The 23,415-nt window shown below is 51.5% G+C and overlaps 3 protein-coding genes across 3 annotated transcripts; 1 reads left to right on the top strand and 2 right to left on the bottom strand.

Annotated features, from left to right (window-relative positions):
- Nucleotides 1–98: 98 nt before the first annotated feature.
- Nucleotides 99–2,570, bottom strand: LIME1 (Lck interacting transmembrane adaptor 1). Its single transcript, XM_030503114.1, is given in 6 exon segments — nucleotides 99–479; nucleotides 1,194–1,409; nucleotides 1,411–1,577; nucleotides 1,710–1,797; nucleotides 1,894–1,945; nucleotides 2,441–2,570. Coding segments are annotated over 6 exon segments (1,020 nt in total). The 5' UTR covers nucleotides 2,557–2,570.
- Nucleotides 2,571–8,749: 6,179 nt separating this feature from the next.
- On the bottom strand, nucleotides 8,750–14,800 carry ZGPAT (zinc finger CCCH-type and G-patch domain containing). The gene is made up of 6 exons (XM_030503070.1): nucleotides 13,797–14,800; nucleotides 12,676–12,809; nucleotides 11,797–11,955; nucleotides 10,651–10,782; nucleotides 9,441–9,834; nucleotides 8,750–8,996 (listed from the first exon to the last, which is right to left on the bottom strand). The coding sequence occupies exons 1-6, from the start codon at nucleotides 14,444–14,446 to the stop codon at nucleotides 8,858–8,860; spliced, it is 1,608 nt and encodes a 535-aa protein (XP_030358930.1). The 5' UTR covers nucleotides 14,447–14,800; the 3' UTR covers nucleotides 8,750–8,857.
- Nucleotides 14,801–14,982: 182 nt separating this feature from the next.
- ARFRP1 (ADP ribosylation factor related protein 1) lies at nucleotides 14,983–22,666 on the top strand. Its single transcript, XM_030503147.1, is given in 8 exon segments — nucleotides 14,983–15,070; nucleotides 16,341–16,441; nucleotides 16,804–16,893; nucleotides 17,272–17,354; nucleotides 17,823–17,915; nucleotides 18,224–18,248; nucleotides 18,251–18,294; nucleotides 22,562–22,666. Coding segments are annotated over 7 exon segments (534 nt in total). The 5' UTR covers nucleotides 14,983–15,070; nucleotides 16,341–16,347.
- The last annotated feature ends 749 nt before the right edge of the window (nucleotides 22,667–23,415 follow it).

Consider the following 23,415-nt stretch of genomic DNA (forward strand, 5'->3'; position numbering starts at 1 on the left):
GCGCCCTTCCTTGGGGTCTCAGCCCCCCGGAAAGCTGGTCCCAGGGGATTCCAGCCGGGCTGGGAGCACCCTGGGGCTCAGTCCCTGCTCCCTGGGTGCTATAGGTTGGTGATGTACACCTCCAGGCCGTTGGCCGCCGTCCTGGCCGCGGCTCGCTGGGACCCCCCGGCCCAGATGTCCCCAACACTCTCATACAGGTTCTCGGGGGGCTTGTCCCGCTTCGCCGCCCTCTTCCAGTTAACATCCACGGCCTCATAGTCCGGGTCGGGGCCGCGGCCCTGCGCGCTCCAGGCTCTGTCACTGATGGACTCGTAGCAGGGGTCCGGGGGGCCGGGGGCTGCTGGGGACCAGGACCTGGCCTGGGCACCCTCCTCCGGGCGGGGGGGTGGCCACCCAGCACCCACCTCCCTCGAGGGTGACGTGAGGACCTGGGTTTTCTTCTTGGTGGCTTTGCACACCGTCGAGTACATCTCTTCCAGCTGCGGAAGGAATCACAGAATCATGGATGGTTTGGGTGGAAAGGAAGCTTAAGCTCATCCAGCTCCAACCCCTGCCACGGGCAGGGACACCTTCCACTAGAGCAGGTTGCTCCAAGCCCCGTGGTCCAACCTGGCCTTGAAACACTGCCAGGGATGGGGCAGCCACAGCTTCTCTGGGCACCCTGTGCCAGCGCCTCAGCACCCTCACAGGGAAGAACTTCTGCCCTTAAGAGCTCATCTCAATCTCCTCTGTTTCAGTCTGAACCCATTACCCCTTGTCCTGTCACTACAGACCCTGATGAAGAGTCCCTCCCCAGCACCCTGGTAGCCCCTTCAGATATTGGAATGTTGGGGCCTGGAGCAATCCTGGCCCCATTGGGGTATCCCATGCCCGTGCTCCCTTCCCAGCTTCCAATATGCCAGGAGGATCCTGGCAAGCAGATCACCATTAGGGATCCCCTTTCTGTACAACACAGGGAGCATTCTTCAGGGCACAGAGAGTAGCATCGCCTGCGCTCAGCATCTTGGCTTCATCCTGCTCCCCCCAAAAGCTCTACTAGAAATGCAGTAGCTTAATGTGCATTAGGCTGGGTGCCCTGGGATGCTCTGCTCCAACACAGGCATCATAGGGAGACATGGTATGACACCAACACGAGCATCACAGGGATGCGCGATGTGACATTATCCCCCAGGTACCCCATCCCAGAGCCATACCTTCGCCTGGGGGGCACCTCCTGTGCCATCCCAGCACTGCAGCGCGGCGGGGGGCGCCGCTGCAGCCCCGTCCTGCGCCTCCATGGGCACCCCCTTCTTCGCCTTGCGCACACAGGCGTAATCGGCCCGCCCGTGCGCGGCCCGTGGGGGGGACCCCGGCGCGTCATCCCCGCCATGGCAACGCACTCATACACCGGTGTCGGGCGCCGGGCGCCGCCCGCGGCGTGAAGAGCAGGTTGGAGTAGGTCTGGTCGGGCACCGGGGGCTCGGGGACCGGGATCTGCGGCAGCTCGCGGTGCAGGAGGATGCTGGCGCCGTGCTGGGGGTCAGCACCGGCCGTGGGGGCCGTGGGGCAGGTGAAGTCCAGGCTGGCCGGGCGCTGGGCTGCGGGGACAGGAGATGGGGGACGCTGGGGTGCAGCAGGCACCGAGCCCTGCGCCAGCGCCGTGGCACGTGCGTGATGCTGCCATGTGCTCACCGGGGCCGCGGGTCCCCGCCGGCTCGCTGGGCACTCACCGTCATCCCTGGCCTTCACCCGGTACAGCTCGTGCAGCTTCGTGTCCGACTTGCTGAGCGACCGCAGCTGCGTCTGCCTGAGCAGGGACTGCAGTGGGGACACGCACCCCCAGCATCATGGATGGGAGCTGGGGGGGTTCGGAGCACCCCCAGGGCTCATCCTGCCGCCCCGGCTCACACTTACCTCATCCACCAGCTTCACCCCATCCGGCGGGACCTTCTTCTTCCTGCCCTTGCTGTGGGGAGAAGTGGGGCTGAGACCGAGGTGAGAAGCGGGTGCCCCAAGACCCTGACCTGGCCATGATGGGCATCACTGTGTGCCCCTCACTGGAGCAGCAGCACCACCAAACCCATCACCCTGCTCCATCACCAGTCCCTCAGCAGGATCTGTGTTGGCTGGGGAGGTGTTGAGTGTATCCTGCATCCCACCAAGCCATGGGGGCACCCCATCATCACCACCCTGCCCGTCCCACTCACACCTCAAGCCCTCTCCAGCCTGCTCCTGTGAGTCCTTTGACTACAGGGGGGATAAAGGGGGTAACGAGGCACAGGGGTGGCAGGATCAGGCCAGGCAGAGCTGTGCTGGGGCTGTGGTTGGGGGTTCAGGGCAAAACAGAGCAGCAAGATCCCAACGGTCCCAGCCCAGGACAGGCACAAACGGGGTCTCCACGTGCCACCTAGGGGTCCCCATCCCCAGGAGGGAGAGCAGAGGGGCCGCGGGCAGCACGTACCGTCTGCAGGCAGCGCACAGGGCACCCAGGTAGACCAGGACACCGAGCAGGGCCAGGGCAGCACCGGCTGGCAGCAGCGGGGTCCCCTCCGGCCCCTCGCCACCCGCTGCAGCCATGGGGCAGCCGCTTCCAGCACCACCGCGGGGCCGAGCTCTGCAGAGAGAACACACGATTTGGGGTGGAACCGGGCTCACCGCGGCAGGACATGGTGCTCCACAGCCCCCACAGTGCAGTCCCCATGTAGGGAGATGCTCTGGAGGGGGACATGCCCCATGGACCCCATTTTCTGGCCAGCCGCTGCCCTTTCTATGTCACCATGACACCTCCACTGCTTTGCCTCCAGGAAACATCAGATTTTGGGTTCATTTCTTACAAAACCAACCCAACAAGATTCAAGCTCCCAGGTGGCCACTGAGATGCCAAAATGGGCCCCCAAAAATCCTCTGGGACACCCTAAAAGTGCCCGGATGCTTTCTGGGGACACCGGAATAGGGGTGGCCCAGATAGGACCAGCAAACACATGACTCAGCTTCCCGGAAACGGGGCGAGCTTCAGCCTCTCCCTCCTCAGGTCTCCCCCTCTCCCGCCCTGAGCCCTGTGGGATTCAGCCCCATCGATCCGTGCCATGAGACCTGTGGAGTCACCGGGTGGGAGCAACGGCGGCTGCCGGTGTCACCGGTGTGTCCCCATTTGCAGGCACCAGGGGTGCAAACCCCACTGTAACGTCCAGCTCTCATAGGAACCCTGTTTGCTCCCTGCAGCATCCCAGCATGATCCACACTTGAGCCAGGAGCTGCAGGAGCTGCAGGATCACAACCAAGCACCAACCCAGCCAGGGCAGCTCTTGGGCACCGGCGGCGCAGCACACACAGACCCCAAACCTCCTCCACCACCATCACACAGAGAATGCCAGGCCTTTCGACCACCTTCCTCTTCCTAAAGGAAAAGCCGTGCCTTGCCCAAACCCAGCCCTCTTCCCCCGTGCCTTATCCAAGGAAAGGGTCCTCCTTGCAAAACAGAGCAGCAGCAAGGCCAAAGCAAGCGGTGGCAGAGGAACGAAGGTGCCGGGGAGCCCGGCACAAAGAGGCAGACGCTCCCCACCCCGTCAGCATCCCACGCCTTTCCCAAGGGTCTCATGGTGACATCCCATCCCATCCCATCGTCCTTGTCCCTGCTGAACCATCAGCAAAGCCCAGGCAAAAGCTGCCACCACTTCACCTGCACCGCGTCAAGCCAACGGCTGCTGCTCCCAGCTCTGCGCAAGCGCGGCTCCGTGCACATCCTGCACCCCAAAACAGGCTGGCCTGGTACTAGAAATGGGAACGGCAGTGGCTGGAAACTGCCAGATCCAAAGGGAAATCCAGGCAGTTCCCAGCTCTGGGGTAAAGCACGGCTTGAAGCAGCCTCAGTAGCTGATCCAGAGTCTCCAAGCAAGACGGGGCTGGAAGAATCAAGCAGCTTCCACCATCAGAGCTGGGGACATGGAGATCCCATGGGGCACACTAAGCGCCTCTTAGTCACCCTCTTACATATCTGAATCCGGATGACAAAGATCAGATGAGCTCTGGTGAGGAGCCACCCTGCCTCGGGTGCCTCTGGGGTGCTACAGCAGCCCCACGGCCCATCAAGGCACTGATGTCGCTGCCCTCTCCCTTGCACCCTGCACCACAGGGCAGCATCTTTGTCACATCTTCATCCCAACAACCAGCAAGTCCCTGCCCACTCACAGCACCCTTTTATCTGAGAGCTTCCCACACCTTCGGACACTTCCCTGGCTGAAGCTTTAACCCCTGGAGAGCAATTATTTCAGCACGGAAAGTGAGACAGATTTTAGGGACTAAGCAGGCTGGACCGACTGGCTGAGATCAGAGCTGGGAAGGGACGGCTGCTCCCTCTCTAATGATGTTTTAATTAGACAAGAGAGCTTTCCTGTCTGAGCACACATTAACGACAGGGATTACCTGCCACACGGGCATCGCTTTACACAGCCCTGGCTCAACTTGTTAGCTCATTGGAGAGGCTGCGCTCAGGGCAGAGCCGTGGCAGGCTCCGAGGGTCGCAGGCACCGCTCAACAGGGACCATGGGGCTGGTGGTGTGTTAGGATGGAAGTGGGAGCTTTTAGGAAGCTGAGGCAGGCACAGGCACCGGGCAGCTTATCTCAAAGCGAGTGCATTTTCCATCCCTGTGTGTTTAAGGTTGAGGAATGGAGAAGCTTCCTAAGTGGAAATTAATGAAGACATTCTCCTGACCCACTTTCTGTTGTGCAGGAGGTCAGTGGTTGTTCATGGATCTCTGACCTACAGAAATACTCAGTGCACACTCTTTGGTGTATTGAGTCACTGGGAGATGCCACTTCTTGGGACAACACGTTGATTCTCCCAAAATGACAGATTTGAGAGGAAAACACCGCACACGACTCAGGTAGGACTGAGCAGTTTGCGAGGCAACGTCTCAAACAGGCCTCAACAAACATACACCTGAATTCCTGCCAATGAAGTTATTGATCTCCTGGCCCTGGGGCTGTTCTCCAGGGCAGGAGACTCACAGACGGGGTTTCGTAAGGCTCCACGAGCCACGATGGGTTTGAAGACGAGAGCGGCCACAGCCAGTGCGATGTGCACCCGGAGCCTCCGAGCAGGAGTAACTCCCTGTAGCAATCCCTGAGCACGGCCCTGGTAAGTGCAGTTGGTTTGTTACTCCTGGACGTGACTTCTACAAAAGGCACAGGTTTCTCATCTGGGCCTCATGAAAACAAGATTGAATTTACGGTGGAAACTAAGTGCTGCTGCTTTTGCTTGGCCTCTGATTCATCCACCCAACAAAACCACACAGCGTTCAGCGCAGGGTGTCGAGAAGAAAGTCTATGAAGCTCCTAAAAGCGTATTTGCAAGAAACCAGGGCAAACATCAGAAGCTGATTTCCATCAGTGACTGCGAGCGCGGCTGCAGCAAACACAGCTTGGGGACCCGGGGGAGCTGCGCTGAGGAAAAAGGCCCAAAAAGCAGAAGTAGATCTTCTTTTATTTTCAATCATGAAAAATGAAAGCCCCTGTAACAGTCAACACTGAACCTGCTCTAGATGGGGCTTGGAGCAACCTGCTCTAGTGGAAGATGTCCCTACCTGTGGCAAGGGGTTGGAGCTGGAGGAGCTTTAAGGTCCCTTCAACCCAAACCAGTGTGTGATGCTATGAAATGTAGTTTTGAAGCCTGAAGGCAGGTGCCCCCTGCTCACAACACGGCTCTGCTCGAGGTGACACCCCTTCAGCACCTTCCTTCCCTCCACCCTTCCGTGCTTGCTGGAAACGTGCTCACTCGGGCAGAGAAAAGCACTCGCAAGCAGAAGCTGAGAACCTGCTCGAGAGGTTTCCTGCAGAGCTGAGCCACAGCAGACACCAGCAGAGATCTCGGTGCGGCAGGCAGGGGAAGTCAGGCTCCAAAACACAGGATAGGTGGATTATGGAGGTAGAAACGGGGTTCTCGGGAATCACCTGCTACCACAGTGGTTTTCTTGCCACAGATTCAGCAGTTTCGCATCATTTCAGGTTTAAAGGACAGCGTTTCAGTGCCCCCACTCTCTCAAGCCTCCTCATCTGCAGCCAGGAGCTCAGCAGTCCCCCAAGAGCCCTTCCACACACCAGCAAATCCTCCAGTCCCCTCCCCATAGGAATCTCTCTGTTAAAGACCCGGCTCCCCACACCTCTGAACTCAACTTCATTCACTACAAAGGAATCAGTTCCCACTCAACCTCCAGGCTCAAGCCTGAGACCCAGCTCAAGCTCCTCTTCTTCCTTTCTAAGAGCAGATGCTTCCAGAGCACAAAGCATTGAGCAGCACAAAGCTTTCAGCTCTCCTCACAGCCCGAGTTCACCCCGGCTCCTGCTTCCCTGCTGCGGAGCAGGAATCCTGCCTGCCCCATCCAGCTTGCTGCACCAGCGTGTCGAGAATGCTGCAATTCCTCTATATAAAGTACTTTTCAACCCCGGTTTAGTTGCAGATACCCAAGTTCACCAGGCGAGAAAACAGCCACCACTTACCTTGCAGAAACTCAAAGGCTGGTGAGTGTGAAGAGCGGGGATCCGACCATGCTCTCCGCCGTGCCAGCCAACCTGGAGGGTTTGGCTTCTTTTATCCCAAGGTTATTCCTAATTAGGTGCTCCCGAACAGTTCAAACATCTTGATGTGAGCTCTCCCAGCCCTCTTCAGCTCCTTCCAGAGCAGATGGCTCCGAGCAGATACCATGCAGCGCACACCACAGCTTCCTGGGCTGCCGAGGTTCTTGCTGCACCCAATAGGAGGCTGGTTTCTCCCCGCCCTGGCTGTCAGCAGCACCACCAACGGGCTCTGCAAGAGCACCCTCTGCTTCCCACCCGGCTGGTTTGAGTCCCAGCCCTCTATCCCCAGGGAATGTAGGGAAAAGAATGGGTCACCACATTACTTTGCAAATGAACAACGCCTCACAAGGAGAGAGGGATAAAATAAACCCCAACTTTATTCACCAGGGATGTGAATTGCCTTGGGAGGGAGGCAGCAGCCGTTCCAACAGGAGTCTCACAAGTAAGGCTTTGGAAATCCCAAGGAAGGATTAAAACACGACTCAGCCAAGACACAAGCCTCAGTTCTTCAAGAGGTGATGATGTTAAACGGTGTCAGAGCACAAAGCAAGCCCAAGAAGTTTCTCTGCCCAGCTCAGCTCACCAGTGCTGCCTCAGCACACACTCATGCTAAGCTGGGCACATTAATCCTTGTCAACACTCCAGTGTGGGAAACAGTCACTTGGGAGCAAAGGGCACTGAGCAACCCTTGTTAAACCCTTGAGTTAAGCCCAGTGCAGAGAACCCAAGCCCAGCACAATGAAGATAATACAGCAAATTTTGTGACAAACCAACCGATGCCGATGGCTTAGGGCAGTCCACAAGCACCTTTCCCATCAGCAGAGTCCATCACAGCAGGATCCAGGAGGAGAAAGTCACCAACAGGTTTCCTGATGATGTTCACCCTGTTCACTTCTGCTGTCGCTGTGTTCCCCAAGGGGTGTGTGCAGCAATGCTGAATCCCACATGATGTGAACAGCTCTGATCCCATCTCCTTCGGCCTCAGGCTTTCTGGTGAGTTTGGCAGCCTGACCCTCCGGGTCGGTGCAGCCCTGCCCAGGCTGACACCTTTCCAACACATAGAGAAGGTGGTAGCAAAGGAGCAAAAGTTCTCATTAGAAAAATGACTCACGGAATAAAAGGAAACTGATTCCTTAAATTAAGGAAAAAATATCGTCCTGAAGATACTGGCATGAAATTGAAAACCTTTCTTTCTTCTAAAAGCAATTCCACTGCACCAGTCCCACCAGAAACAGTCTGATGCAGCCACCATCTCCTCTGGGTCAAGGACTGGCTGCCACCAATGCACAATATAACCTGAAGGAGACGACATCCTTCCTTGTCCAGACTGTCCATGCTGCAGGGAAGGGCACTTCTCTTGCTCAACCTGCCTCCAGCCCAGCCTAAAGCTCTGCCACAGGCAGGGCTGCCTCACACAGACCCATCTCTGTGCTCACCCAGGGCCTGGATCTGGGTCCTGAGGGATGTTAAGAAAAGGACCCGTGTCCGTGGAGCCACCTGGGACAGAACAAGTGGGAGGTTTGCGGATCTGTTACTCTGCTGTCTCTTATTCCCCCCCGTTTTGGCACTCCACAGATGGAGCCACGTGGCTTCCCATGCCAAGTCAATGAGACTACAGCATGTCCTGGGATACTCTTACACCCAAACAGATGAAATCTGAAGCCTGAGGCCACGAGTACCCACCTCCAAGCTGCCAGTTTTCTGTCTGTTCATTACACTGGGGCTACGAGGAGCTGCTCCCCCAAAAAACTGCTTTCTCAGATGAATCCTATGGCAAAACCCACAAGGCAGAGAGCAGCTGAAGCCATTTGCCTTTGTTGTTTTCACCCAGCACAAACCTGTTTTGCTTCGGGCCTGCCTCTGCTCCTGTTTGTCAGTTGGCTGCCAACACAAGCCCCAGTTGATGGCAGGATGTGGGGCTTTCAAAGCCCCTCCTCAGCTGGTGTGTAGCCAGCAGCGTTACCACGCAAGGAGCTACAGACTCTGTAGTGATAGCAAAGGAGTGTGCAAGAGAGCAGAGAATCCTATTTCTTGTGGCCAGCCTTTATACAAGGCTCAGGCCCACTGACTGCTTCCAGGATGTGTGCTCCTCCCCTTCCCAGCAATGCTCAGAGCCAATCTGGGTTTAGGAATTACTGCTTTTCATCCCATAATTTGCACGGCCGGGCGCCGGCGAGCGCAAGCGCGCCACACAGGCTCCAGCCTGAGGGCCGGAGGAGCAGGATGGCTCACCCAGGCTCGGAGGCTGTGAGCACTGGGGCTGACCAGAAGGACAACCACTGCAGTCAAACACCTCTCCCAGAGACTAGAACTCAGTCATCTTCTTGTGTGTGTCTGCTTTCTTCTGCTCCTGCTGCAGGCTGGCTTCCTGGGCCTGCAGCTGCCCCAGCTGTTTGTGGGCATTAGCCAGCTTCTCCTTCAGCTGAGCCGTAGCAACGCTGTGCCTGGAAGCAAAAAGCACAATGGCAAAGTCATCCTGCATGGTAAGATCAAAGGCTTGTCATCATCCCAGGAGGGTTTGCCCTTTCCTGGGGGATTTGCACAAGTGACCTGCTGAAAGCCAGGAAGAACCTGATGCTCAGCACACTTGGGGCTAGAAAACATCCTCCTGTGACGTTCAACAACACTGAAGAGATGGGCATGAGAAAGAAAGGACGCCAGCACCTTTCCTCTCTTCACCACAGCCTGAATTCCAGCCACAAGACCACAGACACATTTGCCAGTGTCCAAGCTGGTCTGAAGCACACGCTAAAGCCTCTCTCTTCCCCTTAGGTCTCATCCACACACATCACTTACTCCTCCTATACCTCATTTCAAGCCCACCCCTTCTCCCAGCAGCACCAGAACTCTCAGCCCACCCTGCACTCCCAAAGAGGCTGTTTTCCTACCGTCCAATGTTGCGTTCCAGGGCCTGCTGGATTCCTATGATATCCCTCTGTGTCTGCTCGATCTTCTCCACTGTCTGGAGCAGGCGGACACTCAGTTCTTTCCTGGTGCTCTTGCTGGCGTGGTAGATCTCTTTGCTGTTCCTCCTGGGTGGTGCCATCCCTCCAGCCTTCTCCCCAGAGCTCTTCCCTCGCAGCTTCTCATTCAGAAAGTCAAACACGTTGTGGGAAGGCTTCCGGCTGCTTCCCTTTGCTCGGCACTTCCTGGATTTGCCTGGATCCAGCTTCCCCTGTTTCCTCCTCTGGAGCACCTCAGCACACTGGTCAAGGGACTTCCCTCGAGGCAGTACCACAGCCTGCACTGGCTCCACTCGGCCCTGGGAGTTCTTCCCTAACCCTGAGGAGACACCAAGTGATTAGAGCGAGTGAGGACACCCCCTCTCCGAGTCACCTCCCATCACAAGCTCACACTCACAGACACAAGCTTAGAACAACTCAACAGGCTCTCGAGGTACAACAAGCTGTAACCACCACCCAAGTCAAGGGGAGCAGCAAAGGCCACAGCTCGGTGGATGCAGACACTATGAGAGGAGCCTTTGACAGCAGAAGATACGTGATAAAACACCCGAGTTCATCAGTCAGGCCGGTTTCTGTCAAACCAGGTTCAGCACCACATTCTCAGCTTCTCAAGGCAGGTTCTTCTTCAAACTGGTTTGGTTCCTCTGGGAGAACCAGAGACGACTGCAAGCAGCAGACTGCCCTCCCAAAGCCCCCGAGGCTCAATACAAGCTGTGTAGGGAGAAGCTGGTTGAGCAGGCTTTGAAGTCTGTGTCTAGAGCCAGAAGATGCTTTAATACAGACATCAGAAGCTCCACAGATCAGTTCCCTTCCACCTAAAGCCTTTGAACACCTCACACAACAGTTCTCACGGCTTTAATCATCAACTTGACCACGGTTCCACATGCCTCCACTTTTTGCTATTACCATAGAGGGGCTGGTGCACACATGTGCCTCTACTTCCATCAACCCAGTTATCCCTCCTCGCCTCCCAACACAGCTGTGATTCCTCACACAGCTCCAGCCTTATCCAACAGGCTCTTCAGCACAGAGAAGCATTAGCTTCACCCAAAACCTTGGTTTTCCTACCTAGCTTTAGGAACCACGGAGGCGGTCAGGCTCTTGCAGCAGCAGGACCCCCATCCTTCTCCCTTACCTTTTCCAAACTCATATCCCATCTGAACAAGCAGTTTGGAGCCGATACCACGAGTATGAGCTTCCCAGCCACCGAAGGAGGAGCTGCACGCAGGAGACCATTCCCCATTCTCTGGAACTCCTGAATCTATCACTGTGGCACAGGAAAGAAGAATCAGTGAAACACGGAAACAAAGCTGCTGTGCAAAACCTTCACCTGGGGCACCCACACAGCATGAAAACCCCTCAGTACAATCTCCTTCTCCCACCCCAGAACCATGTGGATGCTCCTCCAGCCCTATTTGGTTCCTACTGAGCTCTCACTTTCATGAACATTGCACAGCAAGTCACTTAAATGAGATCTCACTTGATTTAATGCATGTATCACCTCACAGTTCCAGGCAGAACCCTCCAGGAGTTTTTATGCTTCTTTTCCTTCCTTCCAGGATGGAAATAGAGACTGACAGACACCATCAGAGTAAACCTTGGCACAGTGGAATGTCATACTTATTCTGTGCCTCCAGCTCATGTCTCTGGTATGAGGCTCCTCTAGGCCACAATGCTAATTTTGTGTTATTAGGATCCAATAATCTCTATTAGGTGCCATGTAAAGAGCTCCAGGACACAACTTTGTCCCCGTGACATAACTGTGGCACTGGCACAGGGACGGTGCTGCCTGTCTAATCTCAAAGAAGTCACTTGGGCTCTCTCTGTGTCAGCTTTCAAACAGGGCCTGGCTGTTCCTGCAACCTCATCGAGGCACTGGAAGGACCAAACACTCAGTGTTACTGGGGTCTCCTACTCTTGTGTAGCTACATGGAGCTCCCAGAGGTGAGGAAGTCTCCCCATTCACTTATCAGCTCAACTCAGCCAGGCACAGAAGCAGCAGACTCAGAGCTTGGAACTCTGCTTAAAACCTTCTTCTTTCACATGTTGGAAGTTCCCATGGAAACCTCCAACCTTCATTAACCCATGGGCCAGCAGTTTGCATAAACCAAAGGTTTTAGTTTGCAATTATAACATGACAGCTAATTACTGCTCAGCAACACACAAAGAGATGAGCTGCTCTTTCATCAGAGGTGAGACACTTCTAAGGGCAGCTCCAGGAAACTAATTCCATAGGTCCCAGAGAAAGGCAGACCTAGATCTCCAGCTGTTTTGCTCACACCTTTAGCATAACCAGAATCATCAACACTGTCTTCATCAGACTCAGCAGCCTCAGCAGCCTCTTCGCTTCGCAGCGGGGGAATGACACTGTCTCCTTCCACAACAGCTTCCTTGAGCAGCAGAGAATCAAACTTCACCGTGTAGTAACCACTGTCAATGTCTACAGAGGAAAAGCAAAGACAAGAGCTCCAGTTAAGCCTCCCAAACACAACTGGCAGAGGGCTTTCTAACCCAGTTAGCTCCAGGGAATGCTACGGGAGAGGGGAAGGCCAAAGGAACATGTGTTTTAAAGAAAATCGGGTTTTTCTTTGTGCTTTTGTCTGGGAGGAAGAAGCACCTGCTGCAATGCAAAGCTATTTCCACAATGCCTCTGTTGAGATTTAAAGGTTTATTCCTAAAAATGAAGATGGGTTGTTGGAAACTGAATCAAAGAGAAGTTAGACCTGCTCCCCTTGGACCTAATAACAGGCAAAGACGGAAAGAGAATTCCCAGGCCAGGGGGAGCCTGTATCAGGAGGTGATGGGCAGGGCCAGTCCCTGCTTTCTGGTTAAACAAAAGGAGATGATTGCAATTCTAACCTAACATGCCTGCAAATCCCTGCAGCACCTGCCTCCTCCCTTCCTGGGCAGTTAACCAGGACACAGTCATTTCCTTTCCACATTCCTGCTCTTTGTGTGTCCTTTTTGTCTGAGCTCTCCTGTTTCCTGGCCTATTCCCTTCCCAAATTGACAAAATGCAGAGTATTTTCTCAGCTACGTCAAGATTTCCAGTGCAGGGCTGCAGCCTTTGTACCATTAACCAAAACAGCCAATTTTACATCCACATAAGCATCAGCCTCCATCTTCCACACCGAATCCTGCAAAGCACACTCGGACTCACCAGTTATCTTTGCTGTGTACCATATCCCATCGCTGTGCTTCGCCAGGCAGGATGAGCCCACCTCCAGGGTGCTCAGGTTGGGCTCCTGGAATGGCTGAAGCTCTTCCACAGACACGACCTGACCATGGGAAAACCTGCCAGGGAAGGTGGAAGAGGAGTTATTGACCTCATTGGAGCAGCCTTGAAATAAAAATGCCTTCCCTCCTGAAAGGGAATGCAAACAAGTTGTCAGGGGTGATGGGTCTGCACTGGTAATTATGGAATGGTTTGGGTTGAAGGGACCTTAAAGCTCCTCCAGCTCCAACCCCCTGCCACGGGCAGGGACACCTTCCACTAGAGCAGGTTGCTCCAAGCCCCTGTGTCCAACCTGGCCTTGAACACTGCCAGGGATGGGGCAGCCACAGCTTCTCTGGGCACCCTGTGCCAGCGCCTCAGCACCCTCACAGGGAAGAGCTTCTGCCTCAGAGCTCATCTCAATCTCCCCTCTGGCAGGTTAAAGCCATTCCCCTTGTCCTGTCCCTCCAGGCCCTTGTCCAAAGCCCCTCTAGGCACTGGAGCTGCTCTAAGGCCACAGAAGTTATTACTTTTTCACCTTGAACATATTATTTATGTCATGTAATGAAGACTGCCTCCCAGCCCAGAGCATTAGGCTCTTTGCTAGTGACACATCCAGTAGAAAAGTCCACTGCTCCTTTGGGACAAGCAGGATCACAGGGATACGCAGGTCTCTGGTCCAACCTCCGGCTCAAGGCCTCACCCAGTGAAGTTCTGAACATCTCCACAGCTGGAGACTCTCCAGCCTCTCATGAATGCCTGAACCATCAACAGCCAAGCTTTGCTGGTTTATTTCAGGATACTCAATCAGTTATTAATTTAGCCACTTGATCGTGTGCAGTTGATTCTCTGCAACTTTCCCATTGGGATTTCCCATCTCACCTCTGCATCAGCTGAAGCAAACAGCCAAGCTGATGCCACTGCACCAAGACATGCTTTAAAACCGTAAAAAGGCCAAATTTCATTAGGTAAAAAGCCAAACATGGCACTTCCAGAGCAGGTTTATCCCTCTGAATGACAGCAGCAGCAGGACATAAACCCCCTCCCACCCCTTTTTCCTTCTTTACCGACAGTTCTCTTTGAATCTGCACTTGTCATCCAGGAAGAAGGGACAGGGCTTCAGAGACTTGTGGGTCGGGTACAGGTAGAGCACTCGCACCCCTGCACTGCCGTCTTCCAAGTCCTCTGTCCCCACAATCATGGCATTGTGGTACTCCAGGGTCCCCCAAGAACTGTAGTAGGGGGCTTTAACCTTCATCCCACTCAGCTCCTCCTCCTCCTCTTCCTCTCTGTCAGACTCCTTCTCCTCTTCACTGTGCTTTGATTCGTTTTGGTCATCAGTTTCCTCATCCCTCTTTGATGACATCTCGCTGTTATCAACTGAAGGGGTCTCATCAGTTCCAAGCTCAGCGATGGCTTCTTTAAAAGCAGCATATTCCTCGTCTTGGGCAGACGTGTCTGGGTTGGTGCCCTGCTCCAGGAGACCTCCTGGGGTGGAGGAGGAGGCAGCGTTTGTATCTAGAGTAGCCAGAAGCTTGCTCTTTTTGACAGACACCAGGCTGGATTCAGTCAGTTCTATCAGCTGCTTTAAGTCCTCCTGCAACTGAATCAAGTCCGACTGCTGGGATGGGTCCAGGCCTGCCCCCAGCGCCAGCTCCACTTGCTGCAGTTGGGCATTGTAGGTCTGAATCGCTGCTTCCAGACTCTCTTCATCCATTATCAGCAAAACAAAGGCGTGTTTAAACGTGTCCTTTAAGGAAACTCAGCACAGACCCAAAGTTACTTACAACGAGCAACTTTTTGGATAACAAGCCCTTGTCCGCAGGAGCCACCATCCACCCCCGTCCTGCTTCTTCCCTCACGAGGAACCAGGCCGATGCTCCCGCAGCAAAGAGGCGGCGAAACGCAATGGGAGAGGCCGAGGAGACACCGGGCTCGGCGCGGCTCTGCCCTCCCCCGCCCCGGCGCCCGCTCCGGGGCGCTGGGACACCGCTCCTCCCGCAGCCCGGGCGCTGAGGCGCGACCCCTCCGTCCCGGCGGTGGCGGCAGCTCCCGACCAGGCCCGGCCGCGGCGGCCCCACTCACCCCTCAGCGCCCCCTTCCCCTACCGCACCGCCACCATGACACCCTCATCACCTCCTCTTCCGGCTTCTCTGGCTGACTCAGGGCTTGCTCACCCGGGGCATTCTGGGAGTTGTAGTCCTCGTCACCTCACCGCGCAACGCCCCGCATGGGCGCCAGAACTACATTTCCCAGCGCGCCCCGCGGGGGATGGCGCCGGCGGCCGGTGCCGATGGCGAGCGCTGAGGAGCAGAGCGGCGGGCGGTGTCTCCGGTACCTGGTGAGGAGCCCGCGGGTTTCGGGCGCTGTTCTCCGCGCTCGGGGGGCGGCGGGGCCCTCATGGCGCGGGACCGTGAGGTGCTGCCGGTGCGGGAGCTGGCCCCGCGCCGTGAGGGGGAAATGGCGGTGAGGGCCGGTTCCCCCCTTGTCCCCCGTCAGGCTGTGGCGGCGGGTCTCCTGGTCCGGGCGGTAGTTGGGCCCGTCTAAGGTCACTTGGTGGCCCGAAAGGGGAGAGGGCCGAGGGGTTGTCCCCAACCTGCGGCCTCGGTGCCTGCCATGGGACGTGCCCCTGAGGTGCCCCGTCGTCACCCCGCGTGCCCCATTCCCAGCAATCCGTGACTCGTGGGCTGGAACACTGTTTTTTCCCCTTTAGGGAGCGCTGTTTGGCTTCAAATTGCTTATTTATCTGCACACTTGCTCGGAGACGGTTGCATCTCAAAGTCTTTGCCTTGAGGTTCCCTTTGTATTGAAACAGAAGAGTTGTTGCAATGTTGTGTGAGTCACACGTAGCTTTTGGTGCCCGTGCTTCTTCCTGCGTGTTAGCAACTCTTGTCATAGAATCCTCGATGGTTTGGGTTGAAGGGACCTTAAGATCATCCAGTTCTAACCCCCTGCCACGGGCAGGGACACTTTCCACTAGAGCAGGTTGCTCCAAGCCCCTGTGTCCAACCTGGCCTTGAACACTGCCAGGGATGGGGCAGCCACAGCTTCTCTGAGCACCCTGTGCCACTGTTTGTGTCACTTTGGTTCTTAGTCTTGTGCTTTTGGCTAGTTACATTACCTGCCTTGTCTTCATGGCATTGTAAGGTGACAAAACACTTGGATAGTGGATACCATAACAGAAGTTTGTTGCTTTATAAGACTTAAATTAAGACAAGTAGGAGGTTTTATGCACTTCTAAGATACACTGCCTTCAGTTCAACCATTAAAGATCCCGTGATACTGTTTTATATAGCTCTTGTTGAAGCAGCCCAGAAGCAGACAGGGTGGTTTTCTAAGTGAGGGTTGTGTTTGCAGTGGACACTGGGTACAACATGCAGAAAGAGGTTAAGCTCTTTGGAAGATAATCCCTCACTGGCATTTGAAGACTCAGTCTTGAGTTGCTCACACAAATCTCCCTTGGATCTGTGACTTGCCTGGATTAGCTGAAATATGACAGTTACTGATAAAAGAAAAACGTCATTTGTTTATCTGGTGTTGGGAAACATGTTGTGGAATGAGAGACTCTTGGGAGTGATCTGTTTGTTAATGTTTCCTGGTACTTGTTGCAGGAGCAGGATGTATACCCTGCTGTCCGGGCTCTATATAATACATGTTCCAGAGGATGAGTACTGCGTCCTAATCCTTGGTTTGGACAATGCCTGGGAAAACTGTAAGTGCTGTTTATGACCCGGTTGTGTGGAGGGCACATGCAATTCCAAACATCCAGCAGACAGGTCACTCTTTCTTCAGCTGTATTGTGAGTTATTTTAGTTCATGTCATACCAAAGCAGCAACTTTACCCTCTTACTTAAAACTTAGCATAAGCCTTGAAGGTTGTATTTGGAGCTTTGCTAATCCCATAATCACCCGTGATCCCTTCTCTTGCTTGCTAAAATTGGGAACAAGAAGAGTTTGTTCCAAGGTTAGGCACAGCACTGTCTGTTGGAGCTGGATTCTGCAGAAATACAAAGGCAGGTTTGGGTTGGGATTACCCCAGTTTGACACTAAATACATTTTTTTACTCCTTTTCAGACCTTCCTTGAACAAAACTAAAACTCGATTTAAACAAGAACTACAAAGGGATGAGCCTGTCCAAAATCACAACCACTGTAGGCTTAAACAGTAAGTAAATCTCTTTGGAATTCTTTCAGCGTTGCTGCAGTTAGACAAGAGCTGGTTCTTGTTTGAAATGTTTCAATAATTGACAAGGGCAAAATAGTTCCTGGAAGTAGAAATTGAATCCCCCAACTCCCTGTGTCTTTTGTAAGAGAATAACATCAGCTTTCTTAGCTTATGAGTTAAAAAACCCTGAAGTCTTAAAACCTCCCAAGTTACTCCACTTCAGTGCTTACACTCTTGAGATCAAGCTAAATTTCCGCTGGAGTGGTTTGTTCCTCTGGAAGTCTGTTCTACCCCACGTTTCTTAGGGGGGTTTGCAGGTGTTTGTGGCTTTAGAAAACACTTTTCATTTCATTGGATTTTGTCTTCTCTCCCTGTAGGTTGGTACTATTGATGTTGGCAAAACTCGGCTCATGTTCTGGGATCTGGGGGGACAGGAGGAGCTACAGTCTCTTTGGGACAAGGTAGGAGATTTATTTGTTTTCTCTTAGAAATGTTTTGTCTCTTAGAGAAGTTGGTTTTTAGAAGCATTATGAATCATTCAGGAATGATGCAGCCTCTTGGTAACCCTAATCATTTAGCATGAATACTTTTCCAGAGGTTCACCTATATCTCTGCAAGATCAACAAGGATAATGCTTAATATTTGCATTAGTGTTTACAGACAGCACTTACCAACCCATACCTGAGGGTTTGCGCCAGTAGAGATAAGGTTTTGGGGGGACTGATAAGCTTTTCACCTGTTGTACTGAAGTACAAACAGAAAAAGAAGTGCATTATGTGGGTCACCATTCCTCCAGATGTGTACTGTGGAGACTGTTGGCTCCAAGTGCTTGATCTCTTCCATGTGTATCAGAATTTCACCCCAGAAAATCAAGGAAGAGGAACAAATTGAGTGGATAGATGCACTAATGTGTGGTTATCCCTTTCCAGTATTATGCTGAATCTCACGGGGTGATCTATGTTATTGACTCCACGGATGAGGAGAGGCTCTCAGAATCTAAAAGAGCTTTTGGTGAGTACATTGTGTTTTATCTGCACCTGTGATTTCATGAAGTGCTGGGGCACAGTTCTCCCATTGCTGTCACATCCATATCCTGTGTCCTTGAAGGAAAGCTGTGTGGCCAACTTGATGACACATCTGCAGTGCTTTTGCACTTTTCTTGTTGAAACCTGTTCTTATCTGTAACGCAAGACTCACCTTTGTGGCCTGTAATGACCTTGAAGGAGCCTCTTGCTTCCTTCCCAGGTCCACATAGTTGGTGTCAAGCATTTGCACAACTTTATCTTCCAGAAGTGACTAAACCTCTGCTCTTGTTCCTGTGCTTTTACAGGAGAAGATGATCACCAGTGAGGCTCTGGAGGGGTTCCCATTCTGGTGTTGGCCAACAAGCAGGATGTGGAGGTAAGATTATTGCAGATTACTTCTTAAGTGAGCAAATAAGCCTTGGAAAAGTTGAGCTCTGCATTCATGTTAACTATTTTCATGTTTTCTGGCTGATCCTGTGGCACTTTCCCACTGCTGGGAATAATGGCTTTGAATTTAGCTTTAACTGACTTTCTCCTCCAACCCTTTTCCAGTGGCATAAATGAGCTTAGTACAGCTTACTCCATCTTAGCTGTTTTGAACTTCTTATGTAAGGATAACAGACTGTGTAGCTATGATGGGTCTTTCTTGCACCAGATTTAGTTATCTTGTGATAGTGTTTTTTCCTGTTTATTCAGCAAAATGACGTTTAGTGCACTTTGTTTATGCTGCTCTGCTATTACCTGGGAACAGCCCAACAAATGCATGTGAAGCAATATAATCCCTTTCCCATAACCAGATAAGATCTGTTCAATGGAACATTCTGTTTGTCTCAGAGCATTCCATCAAAACCAGCAGTGAGTTCCAAGGAATGCTTTTTCTTCATAGCGTAATTTGGATTTTTGTAGCATATCCAGAACTGCAAAACTCTTGCTTTGTGTTTGACAAGTTAGTGGCTGCTTAAGTGGCACATCCAGAGCAGTTCTCACCTCCTCCAGCATGGAAAACACGGAGTTGAGTGCCGTGTTTTCCGTGTTTTCCACCTCTTTTCCACACATTGTACCTGGAATTCAGTACTGCAGTTCGCCGCGATTACCTCTAGATGGAGCCAGAGACTCCCAGAGCAATTTGGAGGTAGCAGCCCTGGCTGCTGTGGTGCTCAGATTATGATGGTGAGTTAGATGCTTTCAAAGCCACCTAAATGCATCCAGGTACTTTCCCCTGGATTTACACCTCTCTCAGTGAATGTGCTTGTGGGAATACTTGAGAATTCCATAGAAACCACTTTGGCTTTAAAGGAGGATTTGGTTGTGCTTCATGTGTGCAGCACAACAGATTTTTTGCATGATTGTAACATTATCTAGTCATAGAAATAGAAGTAGTTCCATATTTCATAGAAATAGAAGTAATTCCACTTAAGAGAGAGCATGAGATTGAGGCAGAACTGCTGATTGATGCTCCTGACTTCGCCGTGATCACTGCTGTGTCTTTTCTGTGTGATACTCTCATATTTCCTTGCAACACTAGAGCTTTACAGCAGGGAGCAGTCTGCACTCTTGCCTTTAGCTGGTGAGAAATACACTGTATGCAGTGACCTGGAAAGCTGCTCCATTTTTCCTTATGGCTGTGTATGGATATTTTGGTAGGGCTGTACTGCAAACACCAGCTCTTCTGGCACCCTGGCCAGACTAAAGAAAAATGAGAGAACAAGCAGACTTCATACATGACTGGAAAGAGGTATTTGGAACAGGCTTTCAAAAACTACAACTGAATCCCTTTAGGGACCAGCCCACAGATTTAGTGCCTTTATGCTGTCACAGAACTGTGACAAGAGATTATATATAAACTTTATGCAGTTGTAGAACTGTGCCAAGAGATTATAAACTGTATCACTTGGTATAGTTTTGCTCTATATATTTAATAAATACTTAAATTGTATATTTAGAGGTCTACTCCTAGAGTATGATCTTGGATATGGACACAGAGCAGAGACATCGATGCTGTTAACAAATCGTTAAGGGGACCATAGCTCATCTTTCAGTATTTGTTCAGGTTCACTTAAAGAAGGTTGAGAAACTAGGAGTCTGTTTCTCTCCCACTGATCTAGGAGAATTGAAGAAAACTGGGCATTACAGGATTAACATTGGTAGAGATTTTTCTGCTCTGAATCTCCAGACACATAATTGTAGTGGGGAATTCTCACCAGCCTCCCTCTGCGGATCATGATGAGGGAGGAGAAGTGGTATCTTAACCTTGCTGGTATTTGCAAATGAGAGATGATAATTCATCATGATTTCATCTTTAAAGGCCAACAGAAGACGTGTGGTGAAATACAGCAGCAGCAGTACATCTGGCATGGATTTATGTCTTTTTACAGTTTACATTCCTCACAGGAAGCTAACCAGAGTTCTGACTTGGTGCCTGAAATGCCTGAATTTGCATCAAGTGTAAGAATGTTTTGGCCATGATGATGATGATTCCTTGTAGAAAAGAATTCTGCTGTTAATAGGCACCACTACCCAGGGGTAAATTGCTTCTGCTCAGCACTGCCAGGCAGGAGAGGGCTTTGGCTGTATTTGGAGGTGAAATACAGTCATAGTTTGCATAGAACACCTACATGGGGGGGGGGTTGTACCAGGGGAATGCTCTGTGTTTAACAGCAGCTTCAAAACTGGATCATTCTGTAATTAATTAATGTGTTGTGGGAGGGAGTTTGGTTTTTAAAGGAAAGCTTTGCAGGGGAATTAAATGCCCAATATATAATGATTCATGTGGAGTCCCTTTCAAGTCAGACAATGTCAGGTGTCTGGCTTACCTACTGCAGAAGAAGCTGCAAAATAAGAATGTGTATTTGCCATTTTAATGTGAACGCAGCCATTTAAAGGTTTAGAAAAGCTGTGTATTTGAGCACAACGAACTGTTAAAACTTGAGGATAGAATGGCTCATTTTGGAACACTGTTAATACTGGAAAAACTGAGCGGAAAAAATAGGATATGAAAATAACTGGAGGTTGTGTGATGTCTTTGGGAGGAAGTTTTGCCTTCCTAATCTTCAAATACGTCTTAGGAATGTAGTTTGGAATCTCCAGAATGCTGGGAAGCCTCCTTACGTCTTTGGAAAACGAGAGGAGTCACGGTAGTAGCAGCACTTATTTGAAGACTCATAGTACTGTCAAGTTTCCATACAGTTGTTAGGAAATAGCCCTTATTCATGGCTGCCAAGTTTCCAGCCTTGAATACCACAGGCTTCCCTGTTTGATTTAAATCAGCTGCTTTAATTCAAACCACCTGAAGTTTCCATTTAAAATGAGCTTGTAAAAGATGGCACAGAACATAGGTCAGGCTGCTCAAAATCTTTATTAAATAGTTTTACCCAGGCTGTCCATCCTTTCTGGTGTTTCTTAGTTCCATTCTGCTAACTGACTACTCTTGAGATGGCCAAAGAGCCGAACTTCAGGTTTTATCCTGAAGCAGCATTGTCTTTCCTGCAGTGGATTGGCAACTGGATTCAGACTCTACAGTTCAACCTTTTTTCCCCTAAAACAGTGGCTCGTGCTTTTCTCCAGGTGACTCCAGAAACGGAACCTTGCTGCTTGGTACCTTTCTAGGTGTGCTGTTACTGAATCTTAACTTGGGGTTGCTGAACCCTTCATAAAAGGAATTTGGTTGTGCAGGCAGGTCAGTCCTGACTACCACTTTGCCTTTCAAGAGCCTTCATGAAAAGATGGTTTATGGTGCATTCTTTTTGGGAAGTTAGATTTGTCCAGTTGTGTGAGTTTCCTCTGGAATGCGTGGTAGATACCATCAGCTGTGGATTTTATTGTTGGTGCAGTGTTTATCGTGATTACAGACCCAGCTTCCCTAAATTTGCTCTTGGTTGGTGTGGTTTCAGTGAGAAAACAAAACACATCTCTAAACAAACATTTCTGTAACGGGGATTATGGAGGTGGAAAGAGCGGGAACTGGGGAAGCCACAGCTGACATTTTTCTCCAAGCATGGAGAAGCTCAGATGCTCCTCGTTGAAGTGATGGGTAATGTGCCTCATCCTCTGCTGTAAGACAAGATTCCAGGCATGGCTTCCCCTTAAAAACTAAACCAAGGCTTTCTCTGAATTGGGTGCTTCAGTGGTGTTACTGTACTTCATCCAAGGGAAAGGGACATTCCCCCAAAGCAGGGGTAGGTTGTGATTCGCAACATTCTGCTGTAACAGTGCGAATGGTGCAAAATCTCCTCAAGGGGCAAGACTCTTCCTGATGCAGATTTCTATGGAGAGCAATGGCTGACAGCTTTGTGGGAGTAGGGCAAGCCATGATTGTACCAGAGGGTGAAAAGAGAAGTGATTATCCTGGATTTAAACTGGAGGAAAAAATTGCTACAGCACCACTTTGCTGTGGGAAAAGTGGACTTGTCAAAGGCCTCAAAGATGGACAAGGTGAAAGAGGTGGGTCTCCAGGCTGCTGGAGTTGTGAAACTACCAGTTCAGAAGGCTTTGTAAATAGGTGTCCTCTTGGAGTGGTTTGACCTTACAGCATTGTGCCACCCCTGACTGAAGCACAGCTGTGGATGTGGTAGGATTCATTTGGGAGGAAAGCTCACCATCTCTTGTAGTGTAGAAAGCAAGCTCTTCTCTGGTTTCCCTTGCAGACTTGCCTGTCAATCCCTGACATCAAGACAGCATTTAGTGACTGCATTAACAAAATTGGGAAGAGAGACTGCCTGACCCAAGCCTGCTCTGCTCTTACTGGGTGAGTACGAGAACGGATGGGGTGCTGGTTAACTGAGCAGCTGCAGGGAGTCGCAACAAGCAGGGGCAGTATTATGGGATTTAATAGTCCTGAGGGAGAGCTGTGCTGCCTTCCCAGCAGATACAGATCCTTGTTTGTGAACCTTGGACTTGCACAGGGTCAGTAACTTCATCTGTAAATCCCACATATGAAACACAATGAAAATACACGACTGGCTGAGAGCAGCAACGTGGAGCTGCTGGTTCTTGTCCTTTATCATCCCTTCCCTGTACACAATAATCTTTGCAGTCGTTGATTGCTGCAGCTCCTCCTTTTGTGTAAGAAATCTGCTGGAAATACAGCTGTTTATGACACTGCCAGAGACATGAGTAGTGTTCCATTGCTGTGGTGGTAATTTATGCTCTTGCTTTTGGATTTCTTGGCGTGCAGATGAGCTTTGTTATGTAGATAATATTACAATCTCCAATAGTGCTCTTACACTGGGGATGCTAGTGGTTTAAGATACAGTGACTAGAGCAGACCAGCATTTGGGAGGCTGATTCTTCTTCAGCTGCACACACACAGCTGCTGCCATGACCTTGACCAACCCACTAGATTCCTGATACCTTGTTGTCACTATTGCACATTGAGTCTTGTAATATTTTGGTTGAACTTTCAGTTCTTTGGGTGAAAAGTGCTATTTGGCATAAGTCAGAAGTACTGTTCCGGATGGCCAGAAATTCTCCTGCCTGAATTGCTGCCTGTACTGAATCC

Source organism: Strigops habroptila, chromosome 13 (assembly GCF_004027225.2).
Source record: "Strigops habroptila isolate Jane chromosome 13, bStrHab1.2.pri, whole genome shotgun sequence".
Lineage (NCBI taxonomy): Eukaryota > Metazoa > Chordata > Aves > Psittaciformes > Psittacidae > Strigops > Strigops habroptila.

Coding starts and splice junctions, on each gene's coding strand:
- ZGPAT (XM_030503070.1), bottom strand. CDS start 14,446: ATGGATGAAGAGAGTCTGGAAGCAGCGATTCAGACCTACAATGCCCAA. Junction 10,783..11,796: donor TGATTCTGGTTATGCTAAAG/GTGTGAGCAAAA, acceptor CCTGTGCCACAG/TGATAGATTCAGGAGTTCCA. Junction 8,997..9,440: donor CTGGAACGCAACATTGGACG/GTAGGAAAACAG, acceptor TTTTGCTTCCAG/GCACAGCGTTGCTACGGCTC.